General features: G+C 34.9%; 1 protein-coding gene across 4 annotated transcripts; it reads left to right on the top strand.

Moving 5' to 3' along the window:
• Positions 1-1,811: 1,811 nt before the first annotated feature.
• On the top strand, positions 1,812-20,418 carry TRMT10A (tRNA methyltransferase 10A). 4 transcript variants are annotated; one of them, XM_004748185.3, is made up of 8 exons: positions 1,812-1,943; positions 7,503-7,708; positions 8,545-8,707; positions 10,070-10,141; positions 11,175-11,249; positions 13,610-13,759; positions 15,435-15,540; positions 16,736-20,418. In XM_004748185.3, exons 2-8 carry the CDS (start codon positions 7,524-7,526, stop codon positions 17,002-17,004), a joined length of 1,020 nt encoding a protein of 339 aa, XP_004748242.1. In that variant the 5' UTR covers positions 1,812-1,943; positions 7,503-7,523; the 3' UTR covers positions 17,005-20,418. The 4 variants fall into 4 exon arrangements, with proteins under 4 accessions (XP_004748242.1, XP_044923006.1, XP_044923005.1 ...); XM_045067071.1 differs by having other exon boundaries at positions 1,820-1,943; positions 7,512-7,708; XM_045067070.1 differs by lacking the exon at positions 1,812-1,943 and adding an exon at positions 2,052-2,301 and having other exon boundaries at positions 7,512-7,708.
• The last annotated feature ends 1,213 nt before the right edge of the window (positions 20,419-21,631 follow it).

The raw sequence follows: 21,631 nt of genomic DNA, 5'->3' as shown, positions 1-21,631 counted from the left end.
TCCTTTTTCTTCATCCTATCCACAGCTTTTCAATCATGTGCCAAATTGTGACATGTCTTTGTTTTTATAGCTCCCAATATTTGAATACCTTTTTCTTCTTTATACCTGGAAAACCACTTACTTTCCAACATGGAGCAAAATTATTCAATTTCTAAAACTATATTTCCTGTCTCCAAGAGCATTTAGTTGCTCCTTTTCATGTATAGGTATCTCAAGTACATTGTATGTTGTATGGGTATTTATTTACTGCTGGCTTGCCACTAGTCTATGGATTCCTTACAAGGACACAGATTATGATCTAGTTATCTTTGTATGAACAGTACTAAGACAAAAACATGAACTCGATAAACACATGAATTTTATAAATCAATGAAGGTTATTTCAGATCATGAATTTACTTTCCTATACTTTCTATATTATGCTTCAATTTCTGATTAATCCCCCCCCCTTTTTTGCTGGCACTTTTTTGGTGCTCGATAGTAGAATCATTGATAGTAGATCACTTAAATATTTGCACCACATGACTGTAGAGTTAAAATGGCTGTATCAAAAGAAAACTTAGACTCTGCCATGAAAATATGAAGGTTTTTAAGGTAACTTAAAGAAATCCTGCCTTAAATACATAAGGATGCCAAATAGTAACACTGAAAAAATATATTATTACTCATAAACAGAATCCTGAGAGGCACTGAACAGCTGTTGAAAAACTTGGCACGTCATTATGCCAGCCTGAGTTTAATGACCTACATGTGAAGGGCTACATATCCAATTACTAATCCTCACTCAGCTACTCTTTGCCCTGATATAGAGGCAGCTGGAAAAGAGATGCCCTACTAACATCAGAAATGGATCCAGAGTTTGTTGTCAATGTTCAGTTAAGAGATCTTTTAGATTTAAGATGAGGAAGAAACAGGGAGTAACCCGCAGTCTTATAGCTGACCTAGCTTTTCAAGTAAAATTTGAGGGTTTAAAACAAGAATGCTTTCAGTTTTGTGATGAGAGAACTCAAATTTTGAATTTAATTTTCTATTCATTAAAGCCTTTAAACATGTTCAGATATGTTTTCAAGTATCAAAAATTTACTTCATAATTCTTCCCATACCAATATGGCAGTCTTCTATTCATCCATTCAAATCTCATTCTTATATTCAAATTCTGCAACAATCACCTATTAGAAGAAGGCTAAAATAAAAGCTAAAATCGACAGTCTACTAGATTATGTTTCAGTTTTCCCTCAAGTTGACTTGGTCTATATATAGCAAAAAGATCATATAAGGTCATGTATTATGAACAATGAAACGTCACATGATGTTTTGCAAAACTGTAAGAAAATTAGTTCAAGGAATGAATGGAGAGTAAGACTTAGGGTATAATGAAGAAAAAAAAATTAAACATTCTAGATTTAAATGCATCTTATTGGGAATTTGACTCACTCTTCCAATTTGATTTTCCATTTGAGTTGTGTGAAATCATGTGATACTGACAGCCTTCTTCCGTATACATCATAGTTCAGGCGTAGCTATGCTTTCCTTCCATCTCCAGTAGAGAATTAAAGAGCTCTCCAACACTGCTTCGCATTTAAAATTTATAAAAGTAGTTATGCCTTACACCCTCCTCTATCCCCATAGGAATATATAAATGAATACATGCCTGCAAGCATACACTTGCTTTGAGGTGCAAAAGCAGACAACATTGTAACTACCTCCCCTCCAAAAACCCTCACTCCAGACCCCGCCCAACAGGAACTCCCTCCCCTTTCTGCAGGTCCAAATGTGGCGCGGTTTGATGACGTAAAGACGTACGCGCCCTAGCCTCCTAGGCGTAGCCGCGGTCCCTGCCTCTGGGAGTTGAAGTTTCCTTAGGAAGATTCGTGAGCTCTATCAAGACCATTACGAGAAGGCTCTGGGTTGGTGTTCTCAGTTCCCTGACAACTCCTCGGCTCCGTAAGTCTCTTGGCACTGCCTCTGGTTCCTGCCTACTCTCTGGTCTTCTTTGGGCGCAAAAGGGGCTCTTGGCGATGCCATTCTCGACTAGCAACACGGCTTCCGGGGGAGAGGGGAGTGGGGCTGTAGAAATGGAGCCGCGACTCCGTTCCCGAAGGAAGTGATGTCACATAGAGCGCGTCCCCCGCGCCACGCAGCTCCCTGATTCGCTGGCTGTAGTTTAATCCCTCCTCGAGTGCGTCCGCCGACGGCTGCCCTGGAGGGGAGTGTTGGGCGAGGCTCGGCCCACCCGCAGTGGGAGCGCCGACGGTCGGCGTGTGTGTGGGGGTCGGGATCCGGTCCCTAGTGTATGAAGAGAGTGAGTTTCCAAATAATGAAGGGAGAGGGAAATCTGGGCCCCGAAAGGCTGGCAAACGAGTGTGGTTCTGCCCCTTGGTGGCTGTCGCTTTACCTCTTTAGACCCGCCTTACCGCGTTTCTCCCAGCGAGGGGCGGTCGTAGCTGAACGCTCTGAAATGCTGAGAGCCCCAGGGAAAGTTGCTGCAGGTGCAGGTAGCCCCATGGTGGTGAGCCGAGGCTGGTTTTTAAGAAGACAGGCGTTACTTGATTTCAGCGAACTATTTTAAGTGTTAAAATTCGGGAATTTTTTTCTAGAAATATAAAGAGGATAGCAACAGATGATGACTTTCTCCCTTTTGGTTTTGGTGGTTTTAATTCCTTCCCCTCTCCCTAGGCCAGCCCAGCTAAATCGTGCGCTTTCGATACCGCAGATCTGGCCGGCGCCTTTTAACAAAGGTTTTCTTTCCCTCTCACTTTTCTTAAACGACCTGTCACTGTCAGGCCATTCAACTCCATTTTGCAGTTATTCCAACATTCGTTTGGGTCTTTCAGGTGGGGAGGTTGTCATAAGTAATGAAGACTTTATTTAGCCCAATCAAAATCCTTTTTTTTTTTTTTTTAAACTTTTGACTGATATATGTCTGTGTTCCCTCCTGGAAGCTGTGCTGAGAACTGGAAATACAAGGAAGATTGAGATGACTTTTACTTACTTATTTGTCTCACACCAAATGGCCTTAGTCACCTTTATCCAGTTCTTGGTGTTATCAGACCATCTGATAACCTAATTCTTGTAACTAAGCGAACCAACTTTGTAAAAATTCTCTATTAAAGTAAACTAAATTTCACACAGATATTTCTATACAAAATATTCTTAAGTATTTGTTGAACGTGATTGAATAAATGAAAATATACTGTGTCACAGCATGGGAGGGAGGAACACAAAACTGCTATGGAGCTTATAAACTGTGGCACAAACTTTAAAAAGCAAGTATACCTGGTAAAAAATGCCACATTTTGCTTCAGGTCATCTGAACAAGCTAGTATATGGTGAAATGCTTATTGTATGGTATCGGAAGTGAGAGTTGATACTTATCTTTGAAGAGTGTGATGTAAGCAGCAATATATTGGGTCTCAAGCTAGCATCATTTTTATTTTGTGCCTCAATGCATCTAGATTATCAAAGCTTAAAAAAATTCACTCGCTGCAGTGTATTTTTTTAATTCAGAATAGCTTTTAAAATAATGAAATTGTCAACCAGCTCGTGACCTTTAGGCCAAGTTAAATTTAGACTACTCAGGTACGAAAGACAAAAGCTCCCCCTGGTGTACATGAGCTGTAAAACATAGCTATATATTGCCTTTTTTTTTTTTTTTTTTTTTTTTTTTTTTTTTAATTTTCACATTATAGAGCCAGTCAACACTTGAAGTTTTTTAACAGAATAAAGAATAGCAAAACACGATGCCATTGATTAACAGAAATGTTCTCTTTTGGAATATGAGTCATTGTTTTATGAAGGGAGCAATTTGTTTCCTGTGAATTTTAAGTTTGCGTATTTAGCTTAGTGGATCGGGTTTAACTTATTTTCTCTACCTTGTACGGTTTTGCATACATGCATTGCTTTTATTTAATGAACTATGTATATAAAGGAAGTAAAATAAAAGTGATTCTGGGGATCACAATATATATTTTAAAATTTTCTTTCTTCTGATTTTTTCAGGTTTGCTGATTTTCTCCATCTCCTGTTTCTTAAGTTGAATGCTTATTTATTTTCCAGCTTTTTAAAAACACTCTTTAATGAATGAACTCAAGGTTGTACATTGATCTCCAGTTTACCTTTTTGCTTGTATCTCTCTCATCCTAATATTAAGTCTTTCATGTCATTTTGTTTCTCTGAATTCTGAGATTGTCAGGATGTCTTCTAATTCATCCATTTCCTCTTGGGCTCCAGGTAATCTGGAGTTTATCTTATATCTTGAATTTTTTATGTCTTTATTTACTGGTTTCCAAATAGGCTCTTTTCCATAGATTCTTCTTTTGCTTATTTTATACCTGCTTTTGTGTCCCAATTTCTGGTTTAGTTTTTATTGTTCTATTGCTATGATCTCTGAAAGATTCCAATCAAATTTATTTTAAAGTCTTTCACATTGTCCTATTATTTTCAGTTTGTGAAGAGTGGATTTATCTCCTGATCATTGATTTTTCTGGGATTTTCCCATCATTTCTTTGTGTAACTTTGCTTTGCATAGTCCTCTTACAGAATTATCTCTACCCACCCCTCAAAACCATCTTTCTGTCTGCTGCTGAATTTGTGGTTGCTCCTATCCTGGCCCTGTTAAATGCTTCCTTCCATGCACAGCTTGCAAAAGTGATTCAGATTTCCAATTCTAAAGTATTCTAAGTTCATATGTCATCTCATCGTTTGGCTCCAGTTATAGCTGAGAACTAGACACGGCTTCCTTCAGGTGTCCCCAGGTAACCAGTGTGGTATAAGCCTTTAGTCTAAATTTCATCTGTTTTCAGGCTTTTCTTCATGGAAAAAGGAGCCCCATCCCCAACACTAGTTTAAGGTTCATCTTAAACTCTCTGCTAGGGGTGCCTGGCGCTCAGTTGATTAGATTCTTGATTTTGGTTCCTGTCATGATCTCAGGGTTGTGAGATTAAGCCCTTGTTCAGTAGGGAACCTGCTTCTCTCTTTCTCCCTGACCCTCTCTCTCCCTGCCCGGCCCCCACCAGTGCATGTGTTTTCTCTCTCTCTCTCTTTCTCTTTCTCTCTAAAATAAGTAAATAAATCTTTTAATAATAATTTTAAAAAGTGTTATTCTCTCTACCATCCTCTTTAAAGCTAGGAGAACTCCCAGTTGTCTTTACATTGCAGACCCAGCAGGAACAACATCTATTTTAGTTCTTGGTTTTGAGAGAAGCTATTCCTTTTTTGTTTCCCCTTGGATCTTATCTACTGTTGTCACGTATTTCAAGATACAGGAGACAGGATGCCTCAAAACATGAACTTTTGGTAACTATCTCTAGGAATATTCTGTCCCATTTTTGTATTCAGTTGCATAGGAATTGAACTGGAGCTATTTTTTCTCCTCTTTCAGTGACAGTGTTCTCAGAGCCCTCCAGCTGTAGGGGTGAAGCTGCACAGCTCTTTTACATTCTTTGGAAACCCTCATTTTCTAAATAAGATTTTGGATTTCTGGGAGAGAGTAGAGTTGAAGCTGGGTTTGAATCTTAGCTCCATCACTTTATTTTCTATTCATTCAGCAAGTATTTAGAGGACTTTGTCCTAGATTTGTTCTAGATGTCTTGTTTCTTAGGAATTAATTAGTACTTTTGTAATTTGAGGCAAGTTATTTTATCTCACGGTGCCTAAAGTGGACATGATGCTTTCTACCTTGTAGGGTTGTTTTAAGGATTAATTTAGATAATATTATTTAGCATAGTAAGAATTAACAAGTGTTCGTTATAACTACTTTCATCACTTTTAAAAACTTTTGTAATATATTCACTCATTTGTTTATTTTGCAAATAAATAATAAGCATCTACTGACATCCAGGCACTCTGTTAGTAATGTAATGTGGTGCTAAATGTTAGGCAAAAGCAGACCTCATCCATGCCCACAGGCAGTTTCCAGTATAAAATCAAATTTGGGTTGTCACTTCTAAGAGATATTTGCCCCCAGACTAAGGATACTGTTTGGTTAGTGGCATAAGGAAAACTTGCGAACTCTTACTTGGATTATCAGATGGTTCTTTCCCCTTCAGTAATTTGTGACTTAGCAAAACGCCAGGGTTTTTGCTGTAGCCCCTAATACACACATCTTAAAATTTATCTTTCAGTTAAAGTCTGGTAACCTTTGTATTTTCTTAGTTATCCCCATGTGTCCTGTTATAACATTACATTTTTAAAGAAAGCGAGAACCCTAATAAAACTGCGTAAATTATCTTCTGCAAGGTTTTGTCCTTTCCGTTATCTGAATTGTTGGAATTTTTCTCTTAGATTCTAGCTTCTCTGCACAGACTTGTTAGCCATCTCTTTAAGAAGGAAGAATCATAGAGTTTTCTTTAATGCCAGTAGAACATTTGCAAATCATGCTTAGTCTTTGCTAGGGATAAATAAATTTTTAAGTTGTAGTGCTAGTAATCTATTAAAGAGAAAAGACATCTTAGTATTTTTAGCTCTTTCCTAATCTGAGGGTAAATTCAGTTCTGGACAACAGATATGAAGATGTGGGCAGTTAATCCAATTAAATATGTTTGAGATGGTCCTGCACCTCCCATGACTGATTATAAGATCAGCTTACATATTTTGTTCTATAGCCAAGACTAAGGTGGATATTTATAATTATGTATTTACAATGAAATATACTGAGAGGCAACCAAATTTGTTTTCTTCACTGTCCAAAATATATAAATCTATAACATATCTTTTGTTAAAAATCATTTCCGAGTGTACACCCAGGTAATGAAAATAACCTTTCCCTTGTACTGTAGCATTAATGACAACTAAAAAAACGTTCTTCCCATCACTTTTTTAAAGTATTTTTTCTTTCATAAAGCAATATATTTTCATTATATAAAATATAGAAAATGCAAAAAAGTGGGTAAAAATTAAACATGATTATGTGTACATATTCTTTTTAAAACAAAGTTGGACATAATGTTTATATTGCTTCTGGTTTTTATTTTTTTCTACTTAGTATAACCATTTCCTTTTATCACAATAGTTTGGGGACACAAGATTTTTACTGGGTGGTTAGTATTCCCAGCCCATGTTATAGATGAATTGTAATTTACAGACCCCTCTTGCTGACATGCAAGTAATTTCTAATTTTCATTGTTAAAAAGTATATTCTGGTACATATACTCTTTTGCATTAATTTTGTGTCTATTTCTAATCCATTTACAGGATTTTATTCTAAGGAAACAAATTATTGGGTCAAAGGGTATCATGACATTTTAAAGCTCTTGAAACACAGATCTGCGTAACTTTCTGGAAAAATTGCCATGACTGCTAATAGTATATGCAAACACCCATTTCATCAAATGGTCTTTGCCAGTAAATGACATTTAATTGTCTAAATTTATATTTTTTTCATTATTGATAGGATTTAATTTTAATTACATCTTTTGGTCTTTTTTTTTTTTTTTTTAACTTTCTGTGTGTGTGTGTGAGAGAGAGAGAGACACTTACCTGTTCACATCAAAAGTTGCTTTTCAGTTTTTTCAGAGGCATCAAATAATGTCTTCTGAAATGTTGCCAGCATTTACTGAGTCTTCTAATGTTGAAAGAAAGCAAAGCTTAAGTGAAGATCAAGAGAAGAGCCAGAAGCCAAGATTAGGTGAAGAGTTTGAACCAATATCTAAAAGACAAATGAAGAAGCTAATTAAACAGAAACAGTGGGAAGAACAAAGAGAGCTCCGCAAGTATGTTTCAAAATGTATATATATGCTGTACCATTCAGGAGTGCTGAACTTTGCATAGCCCTTTGACACATCAAAAGTAACTGTGATAATTAAAATTGGGGCTATGTATGTTGTTAGCACTGTCATTTGGCTGTTATTTGTTTCCATCTTGGTAGATTTACAGTACACTTTTTGTCACGCAGAGCGTATTGTGAATAGCAGCACAGTTTCTGAAATAGCTGACTTAGATAAGGGATATAGTTAGCATCCGTGTCCTAGATATAGAACAAAAATAACCACCTCAGAAAGATCAAATTTGGGCCTGACATTGATTTTGCTAGAAAAACCATTGGTTTTGGTGAGAGCAGTTAAGCTGAAGCTATTATTATATAATGCCAACATTTATTGAGGGAAAATAAACTTATAGTTGGTGTAGATTATAGGAAAAGTATGAAGTGTTTTTAAAAAAACACTCTTACTTTGCTTTATTCTATATTAATGTTGTTTGAAAATCATGTAGGAGAAGAATGATAAAAGTAAAAATTCATCCTTAAGTCCAAAATTTAGTATTTTACAAAGTCTTAGTACAGTGTAATACCAATGATAAATGAAATTAGGAGTAGTGAGGGTCTGTATAGAAAGTATTTTATTGCTTTTACAAAATAATATTCTTTCTATCTAAAGCTTTTTGGTGGACAGTATAAAATAGCTGACATTTGATCCACAGAAGTGGCAGTTTTATGTGGTTCAGCCTGCTAATTCAAATAAAACTATTGGCTTTTTTTGTCTATTTAGAAGAGTCTTGTAAATATCAGAATGTGTAAATAACAACAAAACGTTTCAATTCCTAATTTTAGACAAAAGCGGAAGGAAAAACGCAAGAGAAAACAATTAGAACGACAATGTCAACTGGAATCAAACGTAGATGGAAATGACAGAAAACGCATTCGAAGAGATGTTGTCCACAGTACACTCCGCCTTATCATTGACTGCAGTTTTGACAGCTTGATGGTATTAAAGGTATCATGAATCGTTGTCAGAAAAATCCTGTAGGTAAAGTAGGTTGAGGGGTGCTTGGGTGGCTCGGTAGGTTAAGTGTCTGCCATTGGCCCAGGTCATGATCCCAGGATCCTGGGGGGAGCCCAGAGCCTATTTCTTCCTCTTCCTCTGCCATTCCCCCTGCTTGTGCTCTCTCACTCTCTCTCTCAAATAAATAAATAAAGTCTTAAAAAAAAAAATAGGTTGAATAATTCTTGCTTTAATAGGTAATATCACTTTAATGTAAACTTATGTACTAAAATGTATCTTAAATAAAGTTTTTCAAGATCATGCCCCCTAAGTTAAACTAGCTAATAAATTGCTCTTATATGCATAGAAGAGAGAGACAGACATGGTAATTAGATTATAAGACTCAGTAACTGTATATTAATCATAAAGATCCAGGAGTTTTTTTGTTATTTGTCCTAATCAGAAGAAGAAAGTAAGAAATGTGATTGGTTTAATAGAATTATTTCTTATTTAGTAATTTGAGAAAACTGGCTATCTGAACAATGTAGGAAAGAAAACATGCTTTACTTACTTTCCAAACCATTAGTAGGTTATGAAATAGCAGTAGTGTGGCTCTACAAGAGTTTTTCTTCTTTTGTTGTCTTTTATTTATTTATTTATTTATTTTTTGAAAGATTTTATTTATTTATTTGACAGAGAGAAAGCACAAGTAGGCAGAGAGGCAGGCAGAGGGAAAGGGAGAAGCAGGCTTCTGGCTGAGCAGGGAGCCCAATGCAGGGCTCGATCCCAGGACCCTGGGATCATGACCTGAGCCAAAGGCAGACTAGACTCATAACGACTAAGCCACCCAGGTGCCCCCTTTTGTTGTTGTTTTTTTTTTTAAGATTTTTTTTTTTTTAATTTATTTGTCAAAGAGAGAGAGAGAGAGCGCGCGCGAGAGAGCAAACGCAGGCAGAAAGAGTGGCAGGCAGAGGCAGAGGGAGAAGCAGGCTCACTGCTGAGCAAGGAGCCTGATGTGGGACTCGATCCCAGGACAATGGGATCATGACCTGAGCCAAAGGCAGCCGCTTAACCAACTGAGCCACCCAGGCATCCCCCTTTTGTTATATTTTAAGAAGAGTAAATACTTTCATGAGTGAGCATTTTAAGTGGGTACAAAATTGAGTTACTGATCAGGGTATTGACTTGACTTACAGTAATTATTAAATCAGTATGTACAGAAGTTGAATGGAAAATGTCACAAAGGACCTGTATTTCCAGAGGAAAAAGTGTACTGTCTTGACCCTCTCTTTTGCTTATTTTATTCTACTAAGATTATGGAATGGCCATAGGTGATTTTCAAAGTGCTGCTTTAAAAATTGCACTCTTTTATAGGACATTAAGAAACTTCATAAACAGATTCAGCGATGTTATGCCGAAAATCGGCGAGCACTGCATCCTGTGCAGGTATGTTTGGGGAATTTAAAACAGATTCCAGGTTCCTTTTTCTGGAAACTTCTTCTGGAAAAGGCGTAGATAATCCCAGTTGCCTGTACAAGAATCTTACAGATGCTTTTCCCTAAAGAACAAAATGCCTATTTGAAAAATGTTCTAATTTGCTACAAAAATAAAGTATTTTCAACGTTTTTTCCTGTGTCAGTCTTAGTCACACGCTGCACAGTCATTGTGTTTTGTACCCACTGACCTCATTCCTGTGTAGTTGAACATCTTTGCTAAAGGACATATATGTATTTTCATACCAGTTTCTCAGCTCTCAACTCCTTTCCTCACAGAAAGTGAGGGAACTTCCCCCAGCTTGATGTGTGCCATCGTACCTGTTGGTTAGGTTTCTTCTACCTAAGGGATTTTGAGTCTGTGGCCATTTGGAGAAGTACTCCCACTGTTAAGAGTAGATTGGGTCTTTTTTCTATTTGTTTGAATTCTAGGTGACCTAAAAATGAACACTAGCTCACTGATGTTAAGAACCAGAAATTCTTAATATATTTCTGATTAGATATTTACTTTCTTTTTATCAAGTAATAGTATTTTTATATTTTTACATCTTATATTCTTCTCACCCTTGATTAGACTTGGAATCGGTGTCAGGGTTTAGAATCAAAGGAAGATTATGAAGACTTTGGACTGGTAAAAAAAAGTGGTGGCAAAAGAAACTGAATGAAAACTTGACATAAATGTAGGGAGTTTGTAGAGAAGCGATTATTAAGGGAGAGTCAGATTGTAGCTGCTTGTAAAATGGGAGAAAAATGTGGATGGAATACTCAAAGTAGTGGGTTATGAGATACACCAAACATGTCACTTTTATCATACATTTATTCTTGTATGTTTTAAAGCATGTCACAAATTATTTTTTTCTAAAATGGCTATATATATATATATATATGGTTCATTGATGATCAGATGATTTTAGAAGAAAAATAAAATACTGGACTCTGGTAGTTATTTGCTCTTTCTTTCTGTGTCCACCAATCTCTTTTATCAGTTTTACTTGACAAGCCATGGAGGCCAATTGAAAAAGAACATGGATGAAAATGACAAAGGATGGGTCAACTGGAAGGTAATTAAAATAGATGAACTCTCACATAATTCCAAGTATTTTTATGCTTAAATTTTTTACTTAAATTCTAAGTAATGCCAATAAATACAGGAATCGACAGTCTCTAAATCACTATACCTAAGTCTAATGTTACTAATGGTAGAAGCTAAAGAAACTGAAATGCCTATTCACATGTTCTCATTAAGTCTCACTTATTTTGCCACCTTTATCTTTTTATTTTGTTATTTCTTTTTTTAAAAATTTATTTATTATTTATTTTCAGCATAACAGTATTCATTATTTTTGCACCACACCCAGTGCTCCATGCAATCCGTGTCCTATATAATACCCACTACCTGGTACCCCGACCTCCCACCCCCAGCCCCTTCAAAACCCTCAGATTGTTTTAATTCTAGTTAGGTAACATATAAGGTGAAATTGGTTTCAGGTGTAGAATTTAGTGATTCATCACTTACATATCACACCCAGTGCTCCTCAAAACAAGTGCAGTCCTAAATTCCTATCACCCATCTGGCCCATTCCCTGCCCACCCCCCACTCCAGCAACCCTCACTTTGTTCTTTACTGCCAACTTTAAAACAATTTTTTAAAACAGGAAAAATTTTAAAGTCTGTGTGTATAATCTCTACCTAGCAAACTGGTAATACATTACCAGAGTGAAATCTCTTTAAAACTTGGAAATGTACTTATATTCTGTTTCTACTAAATCTGTGCCATCCTGTGTGGTGACCACTATCCACCTGTGGATATTGAACTCTTGAAATGGGACTGGTCTGAATGGAGATGTGCTATAAATGTGAAATATACATTGGATTTGAAAGTATAAAAAAAAAAGAGAGAATGTATAATACCTGCTTGAAATTTTTAAAAAAACTTATTATATGTTGAAATGTTAACATATTGGGTATAATGTGTTGGGAACAATGTATTAAAATTAATTTCACCAATTTTTGCTTTTTTAAATGTGTCTACTGAAAGATTTAAAATTACATATGTGGCTCACATTTTCTTTTTCTTTTGGACTAAACTGTTCTCATTTGCAAAGATAACAAATAGTTTGGCTTTAGTACTAATCCCTGAGGAACCTTGCCCTATTCTGAGAAGTACTGGGGTAGTCCTATTTTTTTTTCTGTCTCAGAGCCAGTTTTTACGTGATAAACTTTCCCTCTCACACTCACTAATCCCATAATACTGCTTTTTTTTTTTTTTTTTTTTTTTGGAGAGGTGGGTGGGGGAGGAAGAGAGAAGATCCTAAACTGGGACATGGGGCTTGATCTCATGACCTTGAGATCATGACCTAAGGTGAAATCAAGAGACACCTAAACGACTGAGCCACCCAGGCACCCCTGAATTTATTTTAATAATAGCCTATGGTATGAAACATTTTCTTCAAAAGCTTTCCTAAGTTTTAAAGTACAATATATTTACCAAGTTTTATACCCATGCCTATTTTCCTAAGAGATAATGTAATTAGTATAGGCATACTTTCAGTTATTTTCTGGCTTGTTAAATTTATTATTTATACCACCAGTTTTTCAGAGACTCACAAGTTAACTGGTCTTTACTCAGGGCCCTCCAGGACCCCCCATTAAGCATGGCCGTCAAATTAATAATACCATTTTCCAGAAAAGCAGCTATTTATTACCTAGTAGGTTATACATTTAAGGTGAAAAATCTCCTTCATTTTTTATTTCTTTAAAAATTACTAAGTAAATGCCATCTGAGTCTGGTGATGCATCATCTCTTATTCTATCAATGTAGTTTGCAAAATTTTGACTGCTGAATGTTGTTCAGTCTTGTACCTCTGACCTGATAATTTTGGTGAAGATTTCAAATGTGATCTTTATAGAAACAGATGTGTAGAATTTATTAAATCTATAGTCCTTTTGTGATGATACAGGCAGATGGATAGGAAGGATTGGAAGAGGCATTTTTTGGTTAGAGAGAAGTTTGAGCAGATTGTGGCCAAAAAAATACATTTGTTTTGTTGGAACAGAGCCAAAGTTAGAAAGCTACATTAGTGCCATATTCAAGAAAGAGTTACTGAGTAAAAGGGTTTAAGTTTCATCCTAAATCATTGAAAGTAGGGTTTTTAGAAAGTGAGTCTGCCATTGGTATATAGAAGTAAACTGGAGGGATCTGGGGCTAGAGACAGGGAAATAGCAATAGGAGGCTGCTTAAATAATTGGGGTGTGAGGTGATGAGGAATTGAAGTAGTAGGTTCTCGATAATTGTAAAATATTGTTTCATACTTCTTTTCATATGCTCTCGGGTGGCTTTGCTTAAGGAAAAGAAAATAATCCTTTTTAGCCAATTTTTACAAAATCTTATTAATAACATCTTTCTACTTATGTCTTAAAGGATATACACATCAAAGCAGAGCATTATAGTGAATTCATAAAGAAAGAAGACCTAATTTATCTAACATCAGACTCACCTAATGTGCTGAAGGAATTAGATGAATCAAAGGCTTATGTGATTGGAGGGTTAGTAGATCACAACCATCACAAGGTACTATTAAGTTTTTATTTTTACTTTTTTGCTCATATTTTAAAATGGATATCACCAATTTTCTTGATAGTAAAATAATACCAATAGCTGATCATTATTGAATGCCTACTATAATCCAGTCACCTTTCTAGCTAAGAAAGCATTTCACATATATTTCTAGTTTGCTTAATCCTCCCTACAACACAGTGAGGTTAGTGTTATTATCTATATTTTTGATGAGGAACTGGGGGCACAGAGAAACTAAGTCTAAACTCAATAGTAGTAGGTGATAAAGCAGATATTTGACACCAGCAGATGGTTCCAGAGTCCACATGCTTAAATGATATGCTGTATTGATAGTAGATGCTGCTGATGGTAAGATTTATACCAAAATTAATGCCAAATGGTAAATTTATATGAGTTTTTAAATACATAATTTTCATGGGATGTGTTTTCTATTCTCTTGTATTTTGTACTTTTGTCTCTTCCCACCACCTCCTTACCCTCATTTGAATGAAAAATTACAGAAATTTACTTTATAAAAGAAAACATTATTTTGTTCTTGGCCAGCTACTTTGCAGTATGCTAAATTCAACCCAACTCAAGAAAAACATGTTTACCAGTTGTCTAAGGAAATGCTATCAGAATAATATGAAATAATTCATTATTCTTGTATAACATCACTCTGAGGTAGAAACTGTCAGTACTGTTGGGATAGTTTATATCATCTTGTCCATTATGATAGCCATGTGCTGTTGAGCACATGTAATGTACATAGTTTGATTGAGAAACTCATCAATTTAAACTTAAGCAGTCACAGTTGTGGCTGTAACTGGGGAAATGCAGCTCTGTAGCATCACAGGAAATTTGTATCAGAATGATCTTTAGCTTCTTAAAATTTTTTTCTTAGTGGAAAAATTCTATTTTGTTGTTCGTGTAGAATCATATTTTTTTCTCTAATGTTCTATGTTTTTCTGAACTACATTAAGTTTGTTTTCAAAAGCACCTGTCTCAGTCTATTATTTGTCCCTAAAATTTGCAAACTACTGGTTAAGAAATTTAGCTCTTCTTTCTCCTGTACTTTGTCTTTTGGCTATTTCAGTTCTGTTTAGAACAGACTCTAAGAATTTTAATTTTGAGGAGAAAATTTATATTTAACAATCTTTTAATTGGTAGGGAAAATAAAATTTATAGGCAATTTAAAATTTTTTTCAAATCAGGTTTTCTTTTACTTTGTCTTTGCCATTTGTGCCTCTTACTGTTATATAATTGAAACATAGTTTTATCTTTATATGTTTTTACATTTACGGGAAGAGTGATGATGCTTCTCTAGGAATTCAATTTGAGTATTTTAAACTGAGAGGAAGGCAGTGTGGAATGGTGAAGAGCTATCTGAGTCAAAAGGCATGAGTCAGATTTTTCTTGTGGTTCTTCCACTGAGGAGCTTTGTGTTGGGGTAGGAAACACTAAATTAGTCTTTGGTTTCCTCATTTGTAAAGCTGTTAAAGCAAATGCCCTAAACATTCTGGACGATACTTTCTGTCGAAAGAATGCTTCCAGATTAGCAATTACACACACAAACACACACACTTCGTCAGATAATATTCTCTGAACTAAAGTTGTTTCTTATTCTGTTGTAGACTGTAAGTTAAAATAATCTAATGTTCTAGTCCGAGTTATAGTATCTTTGTTTTAGGGACTCACATATAAACAAGCATCAGATCATGGAATTGACCATGCACAGCTCCCCCTTGGAAATTTTGTGAAGATGAATAGTAGGAAAGTTTTGGCAATTAATCATGGTAAGCTATAAGTGGATTATGAAAATATGCTTGAGTGAACAGTGTGAAGAATAACATTACCTTTGGACAAGTAGAAAATATACATCTTGCTGGAGACAAAATTATAAAATGTAATCATTTATAATTTGAATATTGCATATTTTAGAAAAAATTAGAAATGTAGAAAAATACGCTATAATTCCATTACCTAGAGTTACTTGCTATTAACTTCTTGGGTGTGTCCTTCCAGTTCTTTTCCTATGCATAGATAATATTATTTGTTACATAATTGGATTTTTACTCTGATGCATAAAATATTATAAATTTGGATGTTTTCTCCCATTTATAATTTTATTTTCTGTCATTGAATCATTATTAATGGCTACATAATATTCCATCATCTGAATATACAGTAATGTAACTGTTGATTTTTTTTTCTTTTTTACTTTTGTAAATAACATTGTAGTAGATACTCTTAGACCTGAGTTTTGCCTGGAGTTTTGCTAAGATTTTTTTTTTTAGTGGAGATTTTTGTTAGTATACAACTACTTATTGAGCTCTTTTTATGTGCTAAATTAAACACTTTCTCTACAGCACACTCTAGGGAATTACAGAAATGAATTTATTGATTCAAGGAATGAACTTCTAAGACCTTTGATAGATAGTGGAAATTACTTTTTCATAAAGAAATTCAAATTATGCCCTTTAGCAATATATTAAAATGAGAGTAACTTGCAGACAGTATTTATATTCTTTATCTCTAATGTAAAAAAAAAAAAGGGAGGGCAAGATACTTCCCAGAGTGAGTGACTCTCTATAGGAAGGACAGAAAAAATTTAGATTAATGCTAACCGGTTTTTTTGTTTGTTCCTAGTTTATGTTAGCATATAAAGGATATAGAAGTGAAACGGGTAAGAAGAATAAGAAGGAAATGAAAATGGTGCCCTGCCTATTGATTATAATTGACAAAAGATAATGGTATATCTTTGAGTGCTCAAGAACTGAATTGAGGAAAAACTAGAGATGAGGTATCAGGCCTAGTGGGCCTTGGGGCAGATTGGCTCTTAACAATGCATAGGAGAAGGAAGTGATACAAACAATGTAGTTACTAGGACATCTTAGCACTCTTAATACAAAGGCAGTGTATTTTAAAATACAGAATGCAACATTGTGATGAACCTGGCCAAGAAATGTATGGATTTTTTCTTTGTTGCAGTGTTTGAGATTATTCTGGAATATCTGGAAACCAAAGACTGGCAGGAAGCATTTTTTACTATCTTACCCCAACGGAAAGGAGCTGTTCCCACAGACAAAACCTGTGAAAGTTCTTCGTATGACAAGACATCTGTCAGGGTTGAAGATGGATTGGACAGTGATTCTAGTGAGGAAGAAAATAGCAGAAATGAACTAGAATCACCACATGAAGAAGAAAAGCAAGATAAAGAAAATAGTAATGAATCTACAGTGAACTCTATGCCACACTAATGTTATCTGTTGTTTTTTGTTTTTTGTTTTTTTTTTTTTAGTTTAAGGAAAGCCAGAGAAAATGAGGTGCTTCATAGAATATTCTAACTGGAAGAAAATTTTATTTCCTCTTATTTCTGTTGTCAATTTTTAAAACTTTTTTTAGAGCTAATTGATAAAAAGCCCTTATAAGAAAGTATTTTTTGTTTTTACATAAAATTTAAATGTATAATTTTTAAAATAGTTTTCTAAGTCTCAAGAGGTAAAACTTCATTCTCTCATTTACTGGATTATATTTTTTAGAATGTGCCTTCTGACCTTTCAGTTTTATTTTTTAATGTTTATATCAAGTGTCTTTCTGATTTTTGCCTACTTAGTTGTAGAGGTAGATATTCATCAATCTCCTCTAAGTCTACTGAAATGTTCTGTCTGGGAGGTTACCTCCTATTTGCAGCTTTTTTTAATTCAACTTAGTTACTTCAAAAGAATGCAGTTATCTTAGGAAGAAGTATTAGACTGATAAACTCAACAATTTATTTCTTTTGGACTATGGAGCCCATCTCTATTCCTCCTCTGTGATGCCTTTTTGTGGCTCTAAAGCAATCACCGAAGAGGGTAAAGAATCTCTTTAATGGTCTTTCCGAAGTTCAATAATGGTGGTAACTTATTTCAATTACCAAATGTAATTCTTCAGACTAGATTATTTTAAAAGGCCATTGAGTATCAATTTTGTCTTAAATTTAAAAGGAAACAGCTCTTAGCTGTCCTTTCCTTCTGTATGTACTTCTATTAAATAATATATTTCTTGGTTCTTAAAGTGAACAAAGTTAACTTTATATGTGCATCTGTCTACTAGCATATAATATACAAGCTAATATAACTGTATGTTCCTATAAATAAGCATGTATGAAAAATATATAATTGTATATATATCCACAATCATGTATGATTCTCAGTTAATAACAGAACTGAGTTGCCAAATATCTGTATAATTGCCTCAATGACTGTGTTGAACAACACTAAGAACTTGAATTTCAGAAAGTGCAAAAATCCATAGCTAAACTTTTATATGAGGACATTGGCAAGGTGGGGCTGAAAGGAGATGTTTTTATTTTCTCCTGGTAAATGTAGAGCAGATCTGTTTAAAATAGTGATTATTCTTTGTCATAGCTAAAGCAAGATTTCAGAAGCCTTCACTGAGTTTGGTTAAATTTTCTGTTCTTTTTACTCACTGACATCTCAAATTATGTACACATTTGGTAGAAAGTTCATTAGATTTAGTATTGATAGTCACGGTCTCTTAATTTTTGTTGGCTTTATTCCTAGTAATATAGTTATCCGTTTAAAAGAAGGTCTGTGAGCAAGGTACAGAAATAAAAGCCCCTACCATTCTAGAAGAGCAAAGCATATATCTCGAGTTGTATTTCTCAAAGGTTCAGGTTTTCCTAAGTACGGTTTAGTAAAATGAAATCTAGTTAATCCTTGAAAAGTGTGGGGATGAGGGTCAGCAACCCCCACAGTTGAAAATCCATGTCTCAAAACTTAATAGCCTACTGTTGACCCAAGATCTTACTGATAACACAGTAAGTGTATTTAAACATGTATTTCTATGTTATATGTATTATATACTGTGTTCTGAAAATAAACTAGAGAAAATGTTAAGAAAATCATAAGAGAAAATACATTTACAATACTGTACTATATAGAAAAAAATTCACATATAAGTGGACCCATGCATTTCAAACCTGTGTTGTTCAGGGGTCAACTGTATTATGCCTTTTACTTAAAGTATTTAATATGGAATGAGGCACAAGTTAATTTTGAAAGGAGGGGCAAAATCATTACAGGCACTGTGCAGTTTGTCACTCATTATGAAAGCCCTGTATTATTTCCTAGTGCTGCCATAACAAATTACCACCCGGTGGTTTAAAACAACAGGAATTTTTTCCCTACAGTTCTGGCGGCTAAAACTCAGAATCAAGATGGATCATGTACCCTCTGAAGGCTAAAGGGAAAAAAGTCCTTCCTAGCCTCTTGGTTTTTGGTGGTCCCAGCAATCCTTGCTGTTCCTTGGCTTACAGCTGCATCACTCCAGTATCTGCTTTGTCATCAAATGGTTTCTGCCCCAGTCTTTCTTGCCTGTGTCTGTGTCCCTCTTATAAGCATAGCAATCATTGGATCAGTGTCCAACATAATCCAGTATGACCTCATCTTAACTGGATTACATTTGCAAAGATCCTATTTCCAAATAAGGTCACATTTAAAAGGTACAAGATACTAGGACTTGAACATATATTTGAGTAGGCACAGTTCTATCCATACAAGTTTATATCTTAGGCTGTTGGTGACAGGGAGATACAACCTTCACCTCAGGGTAAGATTACAATGAGAAATAAGTAATTGCTGAGGTATTTAAAAATCTTTTTTAAATTATGGTAATCTCTCATTTTAATGTATTACTTTTAACATTGTTTTGGCTTATTGAGGTGCCTTATTTAAGACTTCATTTGCAGTGAAGTCTCCTGTATTGGGACATAATAAAGGTAAGGAATTCAGTTAGTATTTAAATAAATGCATCCAAAGGAAATATGTCTCCTGAAATAATAAAATTTTCTCTCACTTCATTTCTTCAAAAACCTGCAGTGTTAATAAATCAAGCTTGTTGATAAAGGAAGGAGCGTTCTTTGGATTGATTCCCCAGAAGTCAGTGTGTTGCCATCTGGAAGCATTTGAAAATACTTGAAATTGGAAAAGAAAACAAACAAAAAAGGCAAGCACTTCTGAAAGAATGTTAAGGTGAATGAACAATTACGAAACCTATCAACTATTGCCAATTAAAAAGGAAAGTGATAGACCATTTTATAGATGGAGAGAGTCACAGATGATATAGGGAAAAGGCAAGAATTGTCCATAGAGCACTGAGAACACATACAGACAACAGTTGTAAGAAGAAAATTTTAAAAAGGGAAAAAAATGGCAGAGCTTAGAATTAGACAGCAGTGGTGTATGGTGCTCATTAAACTTTGACCTCAATTGGCAGAGAGATGCTTATGTGTGTTTCTAGCTCCTAGTCAAGCACATAGAATAGGCTTTTCATAAATGTGAAGGAAAGAAGCAGTGTCACAATGAAAAGACAACAGAGTTAGTGGGAAGAATAGGCTTAAATTTTGGCACAGCCACCTTTTGATTATGACTCTGGGGGAACTTAATGAACTTCTGTCAGTCTTTGTGTCCTCACTTGTGAAATAGGAATGTTACCCATTTATCCTTTCTCTTAGGGTTGAGCAATCAATTGATTTGAAACTGAGCAGAAGCTAACTTCACAATACTTTCTCATTAACATTCCTTCATATCTTGCCTTGTTTCCCTTGTTTCACATTGTTTGACATGATATGCACCCCCCCCGCAAAATGAATAAACCATATATAAGCCTTTGTTTCAGACTCTGCTTTCTGGAACCCAGATGTAGAGAAGATTTTAAAATGTGAACTTCTAAATTAGCAGAATGCGCACTCGTGTAACAAAATATGGATATCATGGATCATTTAGTGAATTATTTTAAAAGACACTGAAAACAGAATGCTAATATAAAACACAATAACCTCACAAAACCAAATCTCTCCTATGAGCAAGTATAAATGTTGAAAACCACCAGTGTTGAATTAAAAAGAATAAAGAAGGGCATATTGGGCTAATAAAAAGAAGTCAAGTTTAACATTAATTAAAGGAACAGAAGGGCAGGTTGTAATGTTCAAGAATGCGATCCTTATGGGCGCTGCATGGCTCAGTTGGTTAAGTGTCTGCCTTTGGCTCAGGTCATGATCTCAGGATCCTGCTCAGTGGAGAGCCTACTTCTCCCTCTCCCTCTATCCACCGCCCCCCCCCCCACCCTTTCACTGTGTATGCGTGGGTGCATGCTTTCTCTCAAATAAATAAAATCTTTAAAAAAAAATTAAAATATGAAATCCTTAGTTAAGATTTGACAGTTGTGAATATCTATACACAAAGCTTAGTATTCAAATTCACTGAGGAAAAACTGGGATTATATGAAATACTAAGAAATTCATTAGTAGAAGGAGACTTTAAGGCATACTTCACAACCTATGATAGCTGAAATGGACAAAAGATAAATATATGGGAGATGTAAATGCTATAATTAATAATTGATAAATATCAAGTTCTCTAAGCTGAAAGTAGTTTTCAGCATCCATGTAATGTTCATTAAAGTATCTATATATTAGGCCACAAAAGAAAATATTTGCAAACATAAGCAATAGGCAGCTTATCTGATAATATATTAAAGTAGGAAATAAACTTGTGAATGGGAGGAATGCCTTACTACCCAGAACTTTTTTCAGTAAAATATTTTGTAAAAATTAGTGTTAGAGATAAATTTGGTCGTAACTTCATTATAAAATTGTGGACTGTTTGCACATCATGTCAAAATGTATGAATCAAAATGGACAAAATTACAAAGACCACAGAAATACAGACATTTTTATTACACATCTTTCTAATTGATAAAGAAAAGTTAGATAGTATATATAAAATTTGAACAGTACAAATAACACATTTGTTCTAATGGATAGAGCTGCAAATTTGCATCCAAAAATTTTTAATTTCTCTACGAGGCATTTATAAAATTGAC

The sequence above is a fragment of the Mustela putorius genome, unplaced genomic scaffold, assembly GCF_011764305.1.
Source record: "Mustela putorius furo isolate JIRA1106 unplaced genomic scaffold, ASM1176430v1.1 tig00003871_pilon_pilon_pilon, whole genome shotgun sequence".
Taxonomy (NCBI): domain Eukaryota; kingdom Metazoa; phylum Chordata; class Mammalia; order Carnivora; family Mustelidae; genus Mustela; species Mustela putorius.
Note: the sequence above shows the minus strand (reverse complement) of the source record. Positions and strands in the feature narration are given on the sequence as shown.